We start from the raw sequence: 12,191 nt of genomic DNA on the forward strand, positions 1-12,191 counted from the left end.
GCTTACAAGAAAAAGCGAGAACATGAGAGGGAGTTTTGAAGTCCTTCATTTCTGCCTCTAACTATTTCTCTCCCCCTCTTTTCTCCTCTACTTCCTCTGGTCATCCCCCACTCCCCCCTTCTCCTTGTGCAGGGCCTTGGAGAATGGCATCTTAGATCAGCCCTCCTCAGAGGGGAAGAGACCCAAAGCCCCAGAGCACGGTAAGATCTCTGGACGGCTCCTCAGGCCTTTCCTTTCATCAGCCATCACCATCACCAGCATGTCTCCCTGTCATTATGTGTGTGTGTGTGGGTGGATGTATGTGTGTATGTGTGTGTGTGTGTGTGTGTGTGTGTGTGTGTGTGTGTGTGTGTGTCTGTGTGTGTCTGTGTGGGTGTGTGGTTGTATAAATGTGTGTGTGTGTGTGTGTGTGTGTGTGTGTGTGTGTTTGTGTATGTGTGAGTCGGTGCTTAGCACAAGGATGCAAAAGAGCTTGATGAGAGCGTTGTTAATTGCACAGCACAGCAGTGCAGGGAGGCCAGTGTGTAGGTGGCTGGTGAGAGCTGACTGTGCTAGCTAGCTTAGTTGAACCTCTTCTTGTGCTAGCTAGCTTAGTTGAACCTCTTCTTGTGCTCCTCAGGTGGTCTGTTTGACTCGGGCTCATTGCTATCCGCAGTAGCACCTTCCCCAGTCTGTCCTCTCCACAACAGGACTCCGTCAGACTACGACATTCTTCTCCCCCCACAAGGTAGCCCATGACCCTACGTGATGCGGACATAGCTCTTCTGGGTCGCTGTTAAAGTCTTTTTTGTGGTGTTGAATTCTCCAACTTTTTACTCTGAGCGCTAATTCTGCTCATGTAGCCACAGTTATGTGCTATCGTAATTCTGACTGAAGGACAAAAATGACAAATGAGTCACTGGGTTTATTGTACTTGGTGCGTGAGAGTGTGTGAGTAAGTAAGTGTGAGTGTGTATGGGTGACCTAGAGTGTGTGCCAATGTACACTGTCAAATGTCGGAAATAATTAGCTAATTGAATGCTGATTATTTTCCCTCCATTCTCACTTCCATTGTCGGTATGTCAACCAATGACTTTGAATAACGTTTGAAGGATGTTTAAAAAGTGCACGTTCATTTTCAAAACGTATTCAATCTTGTACAGTTAAAAATGATATCATGGAGGCTAGGAGGCATGGCGGCCTCCTAGGTCGCACAGCTGGCCTGCACGTGGCATTGCGCCGCCATCTAGTGGCGAGCAGTGATAGTGCATGATAGTCTAGCATGCAGGCGGTGATAAATCTCTGCCTAGGAACCCCTTACTCTGCATGATTTCCATCAGCTTGTCCCTGAAGCACCAGTAGAATGCATGTAACGTAGGTTGGCTCGTGGGTAGTGTTGTGTAGTCTGTAATCGCAGCACTCAGTCTTCTCCTTCGTCTCTCTCTCTCTCTCTCTCTCTCTCCGTGAAGCCTCCCCTGCAGACGACCCCTTCAACAGCACCCCGCCCTCCCAGCCTCCTCCCCCTCCCCCCGTCAGGCACAGTTTCCCCGAGCTCCCCACCTCCTCGTCCTCGTCCTCGTCCCCATCCTCCTCCCGCGCGGCCAGGCCCGCCTCTGGACACGACCATTTCCTGCTCAACCCTGGTGAGCTGCCCGTTCCCTGCCCTCCCTTTCCTGTGTTCCATGATGTGTTTCCCCAGGAGAAATGCACACGACTATTGTGTTCTTTCAAGTGCTTATGAGACTGTTTCATTGTGTCTATTCATCTGTGTGTGTGTGTGTGTGTGTAGGCTACTTCATTGTGATATTGTGTGTTCATTTGTTGGTGTGTGTGTGTGTGTGTGTGTCTTTGTGCTTTTGTGACTGAGGGTCATCTCATTGTATGTCTGTATTTGTGTGTGTGTGTGTGTGTGTGTGCGCGTGTGTTTGTGTGTGTGTGTGTGTGTGTGTGTGTGTGTTTGTGTGTGTCCACTTTGATTGCGTGTGCCCATGTATGTTGTGCGGCTGTTTTTGCCTCGCGCCCTGAATCCACTTCCACTCCTGAGCACACTGTGTGTGTTCGTGCGTCAGCAGACTCCTTCCTCGGCGTGCTGAGTGGATCGGCCCCCGTGCCTCCGCGCAGACAGACAGAGGACAATATGAAGTCTCTAGCGAGGAACTCTCAAGAGTACGACCAACTGCCCCCGACGTCAGGTACCTCCCTCCCGCAGAAGCACTTAGTAACCCTGCACTCAATGGCTCCCACTCATACAGACTCCCAGACCAGAAGTTTTAATGGCCCCGTGCCACATTAAATATTAACGATTTTACTTTGTAATAGCCTGTGGACTTTGTTTCGGATTAGCCTCTCATACCTTTAACCATCTGTCCCTGTCTCTTTTACTCAGCCTGGTCCTGTCTCTCTCTTGCAGTCGCCGGAGATTGCTGCTTGCAGGCCCCCGCCAGGCCGCCCAAGCCCCTGCCCAGGAAGACGCCTCCGGACATCCACCACAGGAAGAGTCACGGCCACGAGTCGTCGCGCGAGAACGTGGACGCCAAAATCGCCAAACTGATGGGAGAGGGCTACTCGTTCGAGGACGTCAAGCGGGCGCTGATGATCGCTCAGAATAAAGTGGACGTGGCGCGGAACATTTTGCGAGAGTTTGCGCTGGTGGCGCCGAGACTGAACCTGTAGCCCGCCGCGCCGCGAAAAAACTCCGGATTGGCGACTGCGGCGAAACAGGAAACAGGAAGGCCAGTTCACCTGTGTCAAGTCAGGTGGGGTGGCACGTGGGTCGGAGACAGGGGGGGTGGGGGTTCAACGACAGATCTCGGTCCGTGAATAGGGGAGCTGTACACAAGCTCTGTTGTTATTAGCCATAGCAAAAAGGTTGGACCAGGGGAGAAGCATTTACCTGTTGAAACATGAAACCTGTGAAAGAAAAAAAAAACAGAAATAAAAAAAAAAAACAACCAGAAAACAAAAAGTGTGTTTACAGAGAACAGCTGTGTGGTGGGCTTGCTGGTGCTGGTGCCTGTCTGTGATGCCAGTCTGTGCAGGCCGTCTCTCAGCACTCCTGCAACTGCTGCTGCTGCCAGCCACCCTGCACCCCCGCTCTGCCCTGCTCTGCCCAGCCCTGCCCTGCCCAGCCCTGCGTGCCCAGATCCGACTCCAGCTGGACCCTGTTCTCCAGGCTGACTCTGTTATTTTTGTACTGTTTTTAATATAAATGTTATTCTTTTCGCGGTTTCTAGCTATTGTGTAATCAGTATTGTACTGTTTGACCAGGCTAACGCAACACCCCGAGCCTACAGTATAATAGATCCCTGTCGCATGTGGCCTTCACTACTGATTCTTCTCAGAGCAGTTCTTTGTCTTGAAAAAAAAAAGAAAGAAAAAAAAAGCCTCCTTTAACATGCTCGGCCCTGAATGTAAAGTGCATTCTTCAGTCTGGCACAAGGTTGAGTATTTTTGTCTCTTTTTTTTGTGGTAGATACGAAGGCAGAACACCCTACCGTATCTACACCTACCTGACCATTCTGTTACATTTTGTATTTTCGTTTCTTTGTTTTGTTGTTTTTCCGTTATTTTAACCTGTTAAGATCTTGGTGGTCACCTAATTTCGGGGGCACTGATGCTCTAAAGCGCTCTGTGGATCACTCCAGCAGGTCCTTGCCCTCTGCATTGCAGGTTTCTGTTGGTAGCGTCTAGCCTGAGGGAGGGACAGCCCAAGTTGGTGTAGGAGCAGGGGGCTCCATGAGTGGCTCCCCCCTGTGGAGAGCGTAGTGTAGTGAATGTACTGTGGAACACACAGGAGCAGCCCCTAAAGCTCCTCATGGCTCCGTCATGTGAACAGCAAGTGGACACCCACCCACCCACCCACTCACCCCTCCACTCACCCCTCCACTCAACCCTCCATCTCCAGGGAGGAGCCCTCGAAGGCCAATAAAGCAGAGAATGTATTCAGGGGTGCCTTTCCCAAAGCCGTAGTTGCTAACTAAGTTAGCAGCGTTGTTGGTTGCAATGCAGTTTCCAATTGCCAACAGGTTAGCAGCTATGATTTTGGGAGACGCACCCCAGTTTGGGAGAATGCAGGGAGGGGTTTTGCTGGACAGTCACAGTACAACACAACGTGAGGAATCTGTAAAGAATGCCATTATATCAGGAGTACACCAATAATGCTGGTGCACAGGTAATTATGGGATGGATTCAGAATTATTGTATTTATGTTATGTGTTGTTTAAACAAGTGCTTAGTTTGGATGGGCTTTGCATTCAGCACCAAAAGGGAATTATATAGGCTATCCATCTGCTAACATCTAGTCTTGTGGATAACAGAGCATAAGATCTTAACATAATAAATACTTAACTTGTCTGTTAGGATTGGATATCTCAAACATGTAACCAGCCCCTTTAAGCTTCCAATGCGTGCAAAATATTCCACCTCTGGTACCAGCAGGCTTTTGTAGTCTGCTCTGATCAACAAGCCTATGACTCAGAAACTAATTGTAGTTGCTGTTACAAGATGCTGGTTGTCTCCCACAGAGCATAGTAGCATCGATAAAGTGCTTGAGGGTTATATCAGGAGGATTCCAGATGATTCTTATTAGACCATCTCCATGAGGCCTTTGAACGATTATACCAACAACAGACTGCTTTGATCCTTTTACCCGCTCTTCTACTTCTCCTCTGATCAGGTTTTTGTTTTTTTGTAATCTTAACTTGAAGCTTTATTTTGCACTGGTCTCTCTCTTTAATCTTAAACTTGAAAGTCTAGAACTGCGTGGTAACTCTTTGGCCTACATTTAAGAGTAAGTGGCCTTGTTCAGATTTGCAGGGCGTTATTTTCTCTACTTTCATTCTTTTACAGAACATTTTGTTTGTCAAAAAATGCCTTGTGGAACATGTAAACATAGTGATGTGTGCAATTAATTTATACTTTGTTTAAGGATTCTCTTGAGATTATTTCCATTGTTTAAAGTAACCAGTAATTTGTTCATGTGAAAATGTTTTATAAAAGCCAGTATTAACATTGTTTGTTTTTTGTAATGTTGTGAAGTTCTTTACAGATTTCAGGGGGGTAGCATTTCTTTATGGTTCTTGCTGAAGGTAACAAAGTAGTCACTGAAACAAACATGAGTTGGTGTCATTTTCTTCAAAATGTACACTTTATTCTCAACAAAAGTACAAAAACAAAAGTTGTATTTACAATACTTGTATGGCCTTCTTCTCTTCACCCTCTTTGGTTTCACTGCTGACCTGATGGATTTGAAGTAATGTGAACCTTAAACCACAGTACCTAAACACAAATTATTCTTTAAGGGCTTCATACATACAAACAAACAAACAGGTGGCAGAAATAGCAATATCGCACTCATCAGGACTCATCAGTCTTTAGTGTCTTCAATCCAGCAGTTACATTCGGTCACTGATGACTATTATCTTGACAACATCGCATTACATCTTACATTCTGTTGTTAAATTCAATTCACCACGCCTATCCAAAAAATGCTGAAGTAAAGCTAACTCTGCATCTCACACTGTATAAATAGCAAAAGAAAAAAAACAACTTGGACTGACAAAATAACATATTTACAAAGTTCTCAAAAACACAAAAGAGAAAACCAATGCAATGTCTCTGCAACAGTTATGTTTAACTACAGTATGACACACAAAAACAGTTGCCAGAGATTGGGGGAAATGTGTTAACATATCTAAGTGATGAGTAAGTGTTGTGACAAAACAAAAGAAACACTGGTGTCATGAGAAAAGGCTTTGTACATCTTCCCCAAGAGGATATGAGGGCAACTGATTTTGCACATTCAATAGGTTTCACATTAAGTATCCAATATTTCTCTATAAATATGTATAAAGCATTAACTACTGACATTTACACACTATTATCCTAGCACACAACACAAGTAGTTCTCACTTAAGGCATATGCAAATAGGACTGGCTGACATCTTAATAGAATAAAAGGAGGCTGTAAGGTAGTCCCTGTGGAACTAAAGGTGAGGCTGAGCCAAACATTTGACAGGCCAACTGCCAAATTCCCCTCAGCTGCATTAATTATATGCAGCCATATTTAGTGGCTTTAGAGCTATGGTTTGATTGGGGAGGAAATCACCTTTGTAAACTAAACTTTGTTGCTAAGGATACTGGTAGCCTGGAAACAGAAAATGTCTGGAACTCAGATCTATTAAGGTAATATTAAAGCCATTTTGTAAGGCTAGTTTTGATATTATTATCATTATTATACATTTTTGTGTGACTCTCTAGCATAGTTTTTCAAAAATCTATGAAGGTACTGTGAAAAAGCCCTCAAGTAAAATAAAAACAATAATGGAAATGTTAACTCCCAGAAACATAGTGTAACAGCAGTGAAGACTTCGGGCCCTCGGGACCAATCCACCCCCAGAATAACCCCTACAGTGACCAAAAAGGTTGTCCCAGATGATGCAACATTCCTAATCTCAAGCATGATGGCGTATGCTTATGAGCTGCAGCTATTTACAAAGGCCTGAAAATATGTACCAGGATCTTAACATTTTCTATCAAGAAAAGCAATTGCAGAGCCCACCCAACCAGCAATGAGTTGCTGATGAACTATCTTTCCGCAGGAACACAAGGGAAATGTAAAGAGCAGTCCTCAGTGCAGGTGACATACATCAACACAAATGATTTCAGTCAGACTTGTCTGTGGGAGATTATTGTAGGTTTTTCATTCTTTTTAGACTTGGCGAGTATTCTGCAATTCGTGCTGCGTATGAGAAGACTGATGAGGGGTCAGATCGGATGGCTTTTTAGACATCATTCAGATGACATTACAACATGTTCAGTGTGACAAGGCCTTGCTACTGCTCCTTCCCTGTAGACAGAAGAAAAGGTAAACAATTATGACTGATATGCACTATGATAAATAACACTTAAACATGTATACTGCACACACACACACACACACACACACACACACACTACTATGCGTCTCATACAGATGCCAGACTTCCCAGCCAAAGTGATGGTTGGCTCTGCTCCCACTTACTTAAGTGCTTATGTTACTCCTTGACCGTTGCACTCCTCTAAGGAACGTCGTCTAGCACTGCCGGCCCTACACGCATAGCAGTCCAGACTGTTCCCATTTGTAGTTCCCAGATGGTGGAACAAGCTACCGTGTGCTACCAGAGCATGGGGCATCCCTTTTATCTCCAAGAAGCTCTTGAAGACCCAGCTCTTCCAAGAGTGCCTCTCCTAACCCATCTAAACACCCAGCGCACCTAACATGCATTTCCTCTCTTCTACTTCTACCTCTTTCTCCCTCAACCACTATCTCCTTTGATTACACTTTGACTTGTAGTGTCTGTAAATTAGTATTAATTGTTACTCAAAGGTCTCCTTTGCCATCTTGCTTGAATATTAATTCTCATTTTGAAAAGAGGTTTTCGATAAAAGCATCTGCTTAATAAATGAATGTGCTGCACATGTGCCTGTAATTGACATTCTGCAGAGCAGGCTCCGGACGGCAGGAGGTGTGTGTACCTTCCCGTGTGCTTCTGACGACTCTACACATCGGGCTTGTGGTTGTTCTCCTCCAGCTTCTTCTCCTCCTCAGAGGTGCCCATCTCCTTCTCTCTGGTTTTCCAGCTCCCTTGCCTTGGACAAACATGAGTCAGCATTATTTTGTGTTTGGTCGTGTGAAAAGAACATCCGATGAGGAACAACAAAGCCCGATATGAATACTGAACACACTTGGCAAGACAGCATGGTGCCACAACATTTCTCTACACTGCTGCTGTTCCACCGTTTTCAACTTGTTATCTTCTGGTTTGGCATCAAAATAAAATCACTAAGCAACAAGAAGGCTGCAGTTTGATAGAATCCGCTGTTGGACTCACCTGGAGTTCTTCATGTACAGCCAATAGATGAGGCCCACAATAGCAGCAGCCAGAATAAGCCCCACCACAATGCCCACGATGAGCTTAGCCTGGTCATTACCGTTGGACCTGTCTGGATCACCAAGAGAAACAAGGAAGTATTGATTGCTCTCTGTCAAAACAGCTTAATGTGTTGTTTCAAGAATGAGACTAAAGTCAAACACAAAAAAGTAAAACAATAAAATAATAAAAATGGGCCAAGGACCATGTTTTTATTGCGCTGAGGAGACCAGCAAGAGATCCAAAAAATGTAACCAAAGAATCACAGCGATATTGAGAAAAGTTAGCATGGGCAAAAAAAGCCTTTCCCACACAGTATGAATTGATAATGATCTGAGGTCCTGTGCGCCATGCTGCTCTGCCCCCCGAATACAAAAGGAATAAATACTTCATCAAATAACCGGCGTCTGCCGACAGCAGACAGACGAAGAATGAGGAGGGAGATAAAACATGGACTTTGATGAGAAAGCCTTGTCATGATGTTGGGCTGCTTGACACCTGGGCTCGGTGTGAGCTTCCTACACACCCACAGACTTCGCTTCCACACATGGCAGTAATACTCCATCCTCTCGCCCCAACTCAAGACAGCTTTCAAAGCCTTTCAAAACTGACACACGGCACTTTCTTCAGTGTTATTCCATATGAAGTTGAAATAAATTATAAAAATGACAAATTCTTACCGGTACCTTCCTCTGTATGTGTCTCCACATTTACTGAAATTAGATATAAAATGAAATTAACTTCCTGGGACCAGAAAATAGAGACAAAACTTGTGTTGACATGCCTTCATAAACATGTCCCATTGACTATATTTACAGGCCCGGCACCCAACCGTGATTAAGAGGGAGATGGGTTAGTGCTGTGTTAAATGCCACCAAAGGGGAAGTCACTCGTTTTGACAGGTGTAAGATTTGAAATAGTGAGGAGAAAATTGCAGCATGCAAATTAGATGAGATCAGGGAAGCAGCCCAGCACCCGACACTGACAAACACAACAAAAACTGCAGCAGGAGAGAGACAGAAGAGGAAAACACTTGTCATGTCAAATCACAGACTTGTGTGCTCTTTGGCCAGCCCCTCTCTCTCTCTTTCACACACACGCACGCACGCACGCACACACACACACACGCATACCTCACACAAGTGCACAAGTCTGTCACAAACTCAAACATCTTAAAGACAAAAGTCGATAGCACTTTTGGCGATATTAGAAAATACAAAAAACAGCAGTCTTGAGCAAAAGTCCAGAGATTAGTCCAACCACAAAACATGCTTGAAGGAATTGGCCATGAAATACATCCTCCGCAAAACCCTTGTCAGTGAAGCTCAGTCAAGATGGAGGAAGCTCTTCCACTTAGGTGAGTGGAGAGCATTGAGGGACAGGAAGCAGGTTAGTGCTGAAAGTTGCCACACAGGAGGTCGCCCCCAAGCCCTGGGGGTTGGGCTCACGGCACTTACCGGACGGCAGGAAGATGGCCCTGGAGTCGTCGCCCAGGCTGTTTGTCACGGTACAGAGGACAGTGAGGTTCTTGCTAGGCACCACCGTGATCTTGTGAGTAACCTTTCCATTGCTGTAAAGACTTCTTTTTTCCTGTGAACAAACCGACAAATAGTCAGATCACAGTAAACCTGAGCACCAATACGGACAATCACCACTAAAATATGTAGTTTTTTATTACAATCATTATTATTAATATATTATTTGTTGTACATTTAAAAAAAAAAGAAAAAGAAAAAAAAGAAAAATGCATCAGTAAATCTCTCCATTAGGGGGTGCTGTATCACTTCAACACGCTCTTCACTGTTGCCATGACTTGAGCCTAGTCAGCCTACCACACATAGCACTAATGGAAAATACTCCCCCAGGCAAGACTCTCGCCCAGCTTGATGAGCCAAGTGGAAATAATCACTCAACTATTACAACACACACACAAGGCACCTCACTATCCAGAAACTCAATTCTCCTGTAATTGCATTCATTACAGGAAGCACAACAAAAAACCTGAAACCTAATTCTGTTTGCATCTCTTCTACTACATGAAACAAAATACCTCAAACACTCTAAGCTCCCTTCTTCTAATCTCCATTTTGTGTCAGCATAGCCAACACAAAAAACCCAAAAAGCAAGTAGGAACAGCTTCAATGTTTTAAGTTTGGTACATTAATTCACTTTAAAACACTTCCCATCATTTCTAAGGCACCACACATGGTAACAGAGACTCATATATACAATGGGAAAAATGTCAGGAACTTATCTAGCAAATAATTCATAGCCTTTCTGAAAGATTGCCAGGCAGCATTCTAAGGAAGCACCGAGAAGACAATTGTATCTTCATTTGATCCAATATGCTCTTTATGTTTGTACAGAAAGCCTTCCCGCTAACGGAAACTACAAAGGCTTCCCGCTAACCGAGACCACAGTTTTCTGGAAATCAAGGTATTACCCCAGACATCAGAGGAAGAAGTCAGCTTTTGAGGCAGAAGAGCTTAAGCTTAAGTGAGCCTCACGTCATGACACCTTGTCAGGAGGAGTAGCAGGCTTCCACACGTTACAGTCTTACAGTCCAGGAAGCAGACAAACTTACATTGGTGCCGTTGACGCTCCACTGGACGCTGGGCTCAGGTGAGCCTTCGGCCTCACAGCTCAGGACTTTGGAGTTTCCATCAAAGCTGGTCTCCTCTGTCAGATCCTTGATCGATGGCTTGCCTGGAGAGAGAAGGATAGCTATTTAGTATGAGTGTAGGCATAGCCAATTCATAAACACGTCATGTACTGGTGTTGGATAATGCAGTCAGTATTGATGTGACACGAACTCCGCCCCCCCCCCCCCAAAAAAAAAAAGTTGGATTGGGGTGCTTGCTTAGCATTTTGAATACCTAGAAAGTCAAAAAAGGTCAAAACCAAAACATACTACATCTACAATGTTTCTAAAAAATATATTAATGATCTCAATACTAATGTACATCCTGTTAAACCTCAAGCCTCTTTACTACCTATACCCAGACAAGCGTATGCTAATATTTAACAAAGCATGATAACAGCATTATCCAGGTCACTGCCCTCTCAATACTCAGCAGCTATCAAAATGTTTCTCTAAACATTCTACAGCAGGTCAAAGGAGATTTCATAGGTCTATGGGAATGAATAATGCAGTGAATGAAGGCGGTTTACAATTAAAGGTGCAACTGATATGTATGTCTGATGCCATACGAATACATTCCTGACCTTGTGCTGTCTGTAGACTATATTTTTAACTCACTGTCTTACTGAGAGGTACAGATGACTGAATGTAATGAATGACAGTGTCACTTAGGCTGGGTGGTGAACCCTGCCTGACCTGCCGGCGAATTTGGATTTCGCCCGGCAGCTCAGGCTGGAAACCTGCACATCTATCTCCCCTGCCGCCTGTCCACAACCTTTGGCTCCAATCACAAACTAGCTTATCCAAAAGATGCACTGGATCATTGGTCTGATTGGTTGAAGGACTATCCAAGCATACAGAGTCATTTGAACGATACCATTGATCACGCCTCTTGTGCAGTAGAGATAAAGTGCAGACTCCCCATACTAATGTTCAATCTTAAAAGACTGAGCTTAGTACTCTGGTGTACTGGTGAGAGCCAGACTAAGTGTCACTGACACTGACAAGCAAGACAGGCACTAGTTGCATTGCTCAACGATAGGCTACAACTATCACAGTGGCCAACCAAAAGGTCTCTTCTCATTCCGGCTTTCCCATGCCTGTCCGCACAGCTTGCCTTCAGAGGAGCTAATAAGATTATCATACCCTGGACATCCAGCTCAAAGGAATGATTTTGCTTAATTCCGGCCACAGACGCCTCCACCACATACAGTCCAGCGTCTGCGTAGATCAGCTTGGTGAAAACCGGCTGCTTCATCAGCTTCTGATTGTCCTGGAAGAGGGAGAGTATGAGAAATGATTGGTTTGGAGATGTTGCTGATGGCAGTCCGTTGACCCCTTCCTTTGCCCCGGGGACTGGAGCGGAGCCGGAGCAGCATCTCCGACATAAAGGAACGAACAGGCAGCTCTTTTCTTCTACCTGCTCCCATTCGTCTTACCTTGGTCCACGACACCTGGACATCAACAGAGGCATTCGTCTCCGCCGTCACCACCAAGGTGTCCCCGAAGTTCTTCAGGACCTTCCCCGAGGGGCTGACGCTGAGATCCAGGACTGGGAGGAGGGAAGAGAGAGAGAGAGAGAGAGAGAGAGAGAGAGAGAGAGAGAGAGAGAGAGAGAGAGAGGATTGTTCAGACACGGTGAGACGGCTCCTATCTGCTCG

The 12,191-nt window shown here is 45.1% G+C and overlaps 2 protein-coding genes across 7 annotated transcripts in view; one reads left to right on the top strand and one right to left on the bottom strand.

The window, feature by feature from the left end:
• The window catches only part of cblb (Cbl proto-oncogene B, E3 ubiquitin protein ligase), a 55,094-nt gene extending 50,100 nt beyond the window's left edge, over positions 1-4,994 (top strand). The window contains exons 15-19 of one of the 4 annotated variants that reach the window (XM_062536468.1): positions 133-200; positions 620-727; positions 1,449-1,622; positions 2,049-2,171; positions 2,366-4,994. In XM_062536468.1, the coding sequence (XP_062392452.1) occupies positions 133-200; positions 620-727; positions 1,449-1,622; positions 2,049-2,171; positions 2,366-2,652 (760 nt within the window). In that variant the 3' untranslated portion in view covers positions 2,653-4,994. The remainder of the gene's footprint in view (positions 1-132; positions 201-619; positions 728-1,448; positions 1,623-2,048; positions 2,172-2,365) is intronic. The other 3 variants (XM_062536470.1, XM_062536469.1, XM_062536471.1) reach the window with 3 other exon arrangements.
• A 99-nt stretch (positions 4,995-5,093) lies between these two features.
• The window catches only part of alcama (activated leukocyte cell adhesion molecule a), a 39,891-nt gene continuing 32,793 nt past the window's right edge, over positions 5,094-12,191 (bottom strand). Inside the window, exons 9-16 of one of the 3 annotated variants that reach the window (XM_062536473.1) lie at positions 11,970-12,082; positions 11,677-11,803; positions 10,474-10,595; positions 9,347-9,479; positions 8,576-8,602; positions 7,851-7,962; positions 7,495-7,608; positions 5,094-6,826 (exon numbers count right to left, since the gene is read on the bottom strand). In XM_062536473.1, the coding sequence (XP_062392457.1) occupies positions 7,518-7,608; positions 7,851-7,962; positions 8,576-8,602; positions 9,347-9,479; positions 10,474-10,595; positions 11,677-11,803; positions 11,970-12,082 (725 nt within the window). In that variant the 3' untranslated portion in view covers positions 5,094-6,826; positions 7,495-7,517. Of the gene's footprint in view, positions 6,827-7,494; positions 7,609-7,850; positions 7,963-8,569; positions 8,603-9,346; positions 9,480-10,473; positions 10,596-11,676; positions 11,804-11,969; positions 12,083-12,191 lie in introns of all 3 variants that reach the window. The other 2 variants (XM_062536472.1, XM_062536474.1) reach the window with 2 other exon arrangements.

Source organism: Sardina pilchardus, chromosome 5 (genome assembly GCF_963854185.1).
Source record: "Sardina pilchardus chromosome 5, fSarPil1.1, whole genome shotgun sequence".
NCBI lineage: Eukaryota > Metazoa > Chordata > Actinopteri > Clupeiformes > Clupeidae > Sardina > Sardina pilchardus.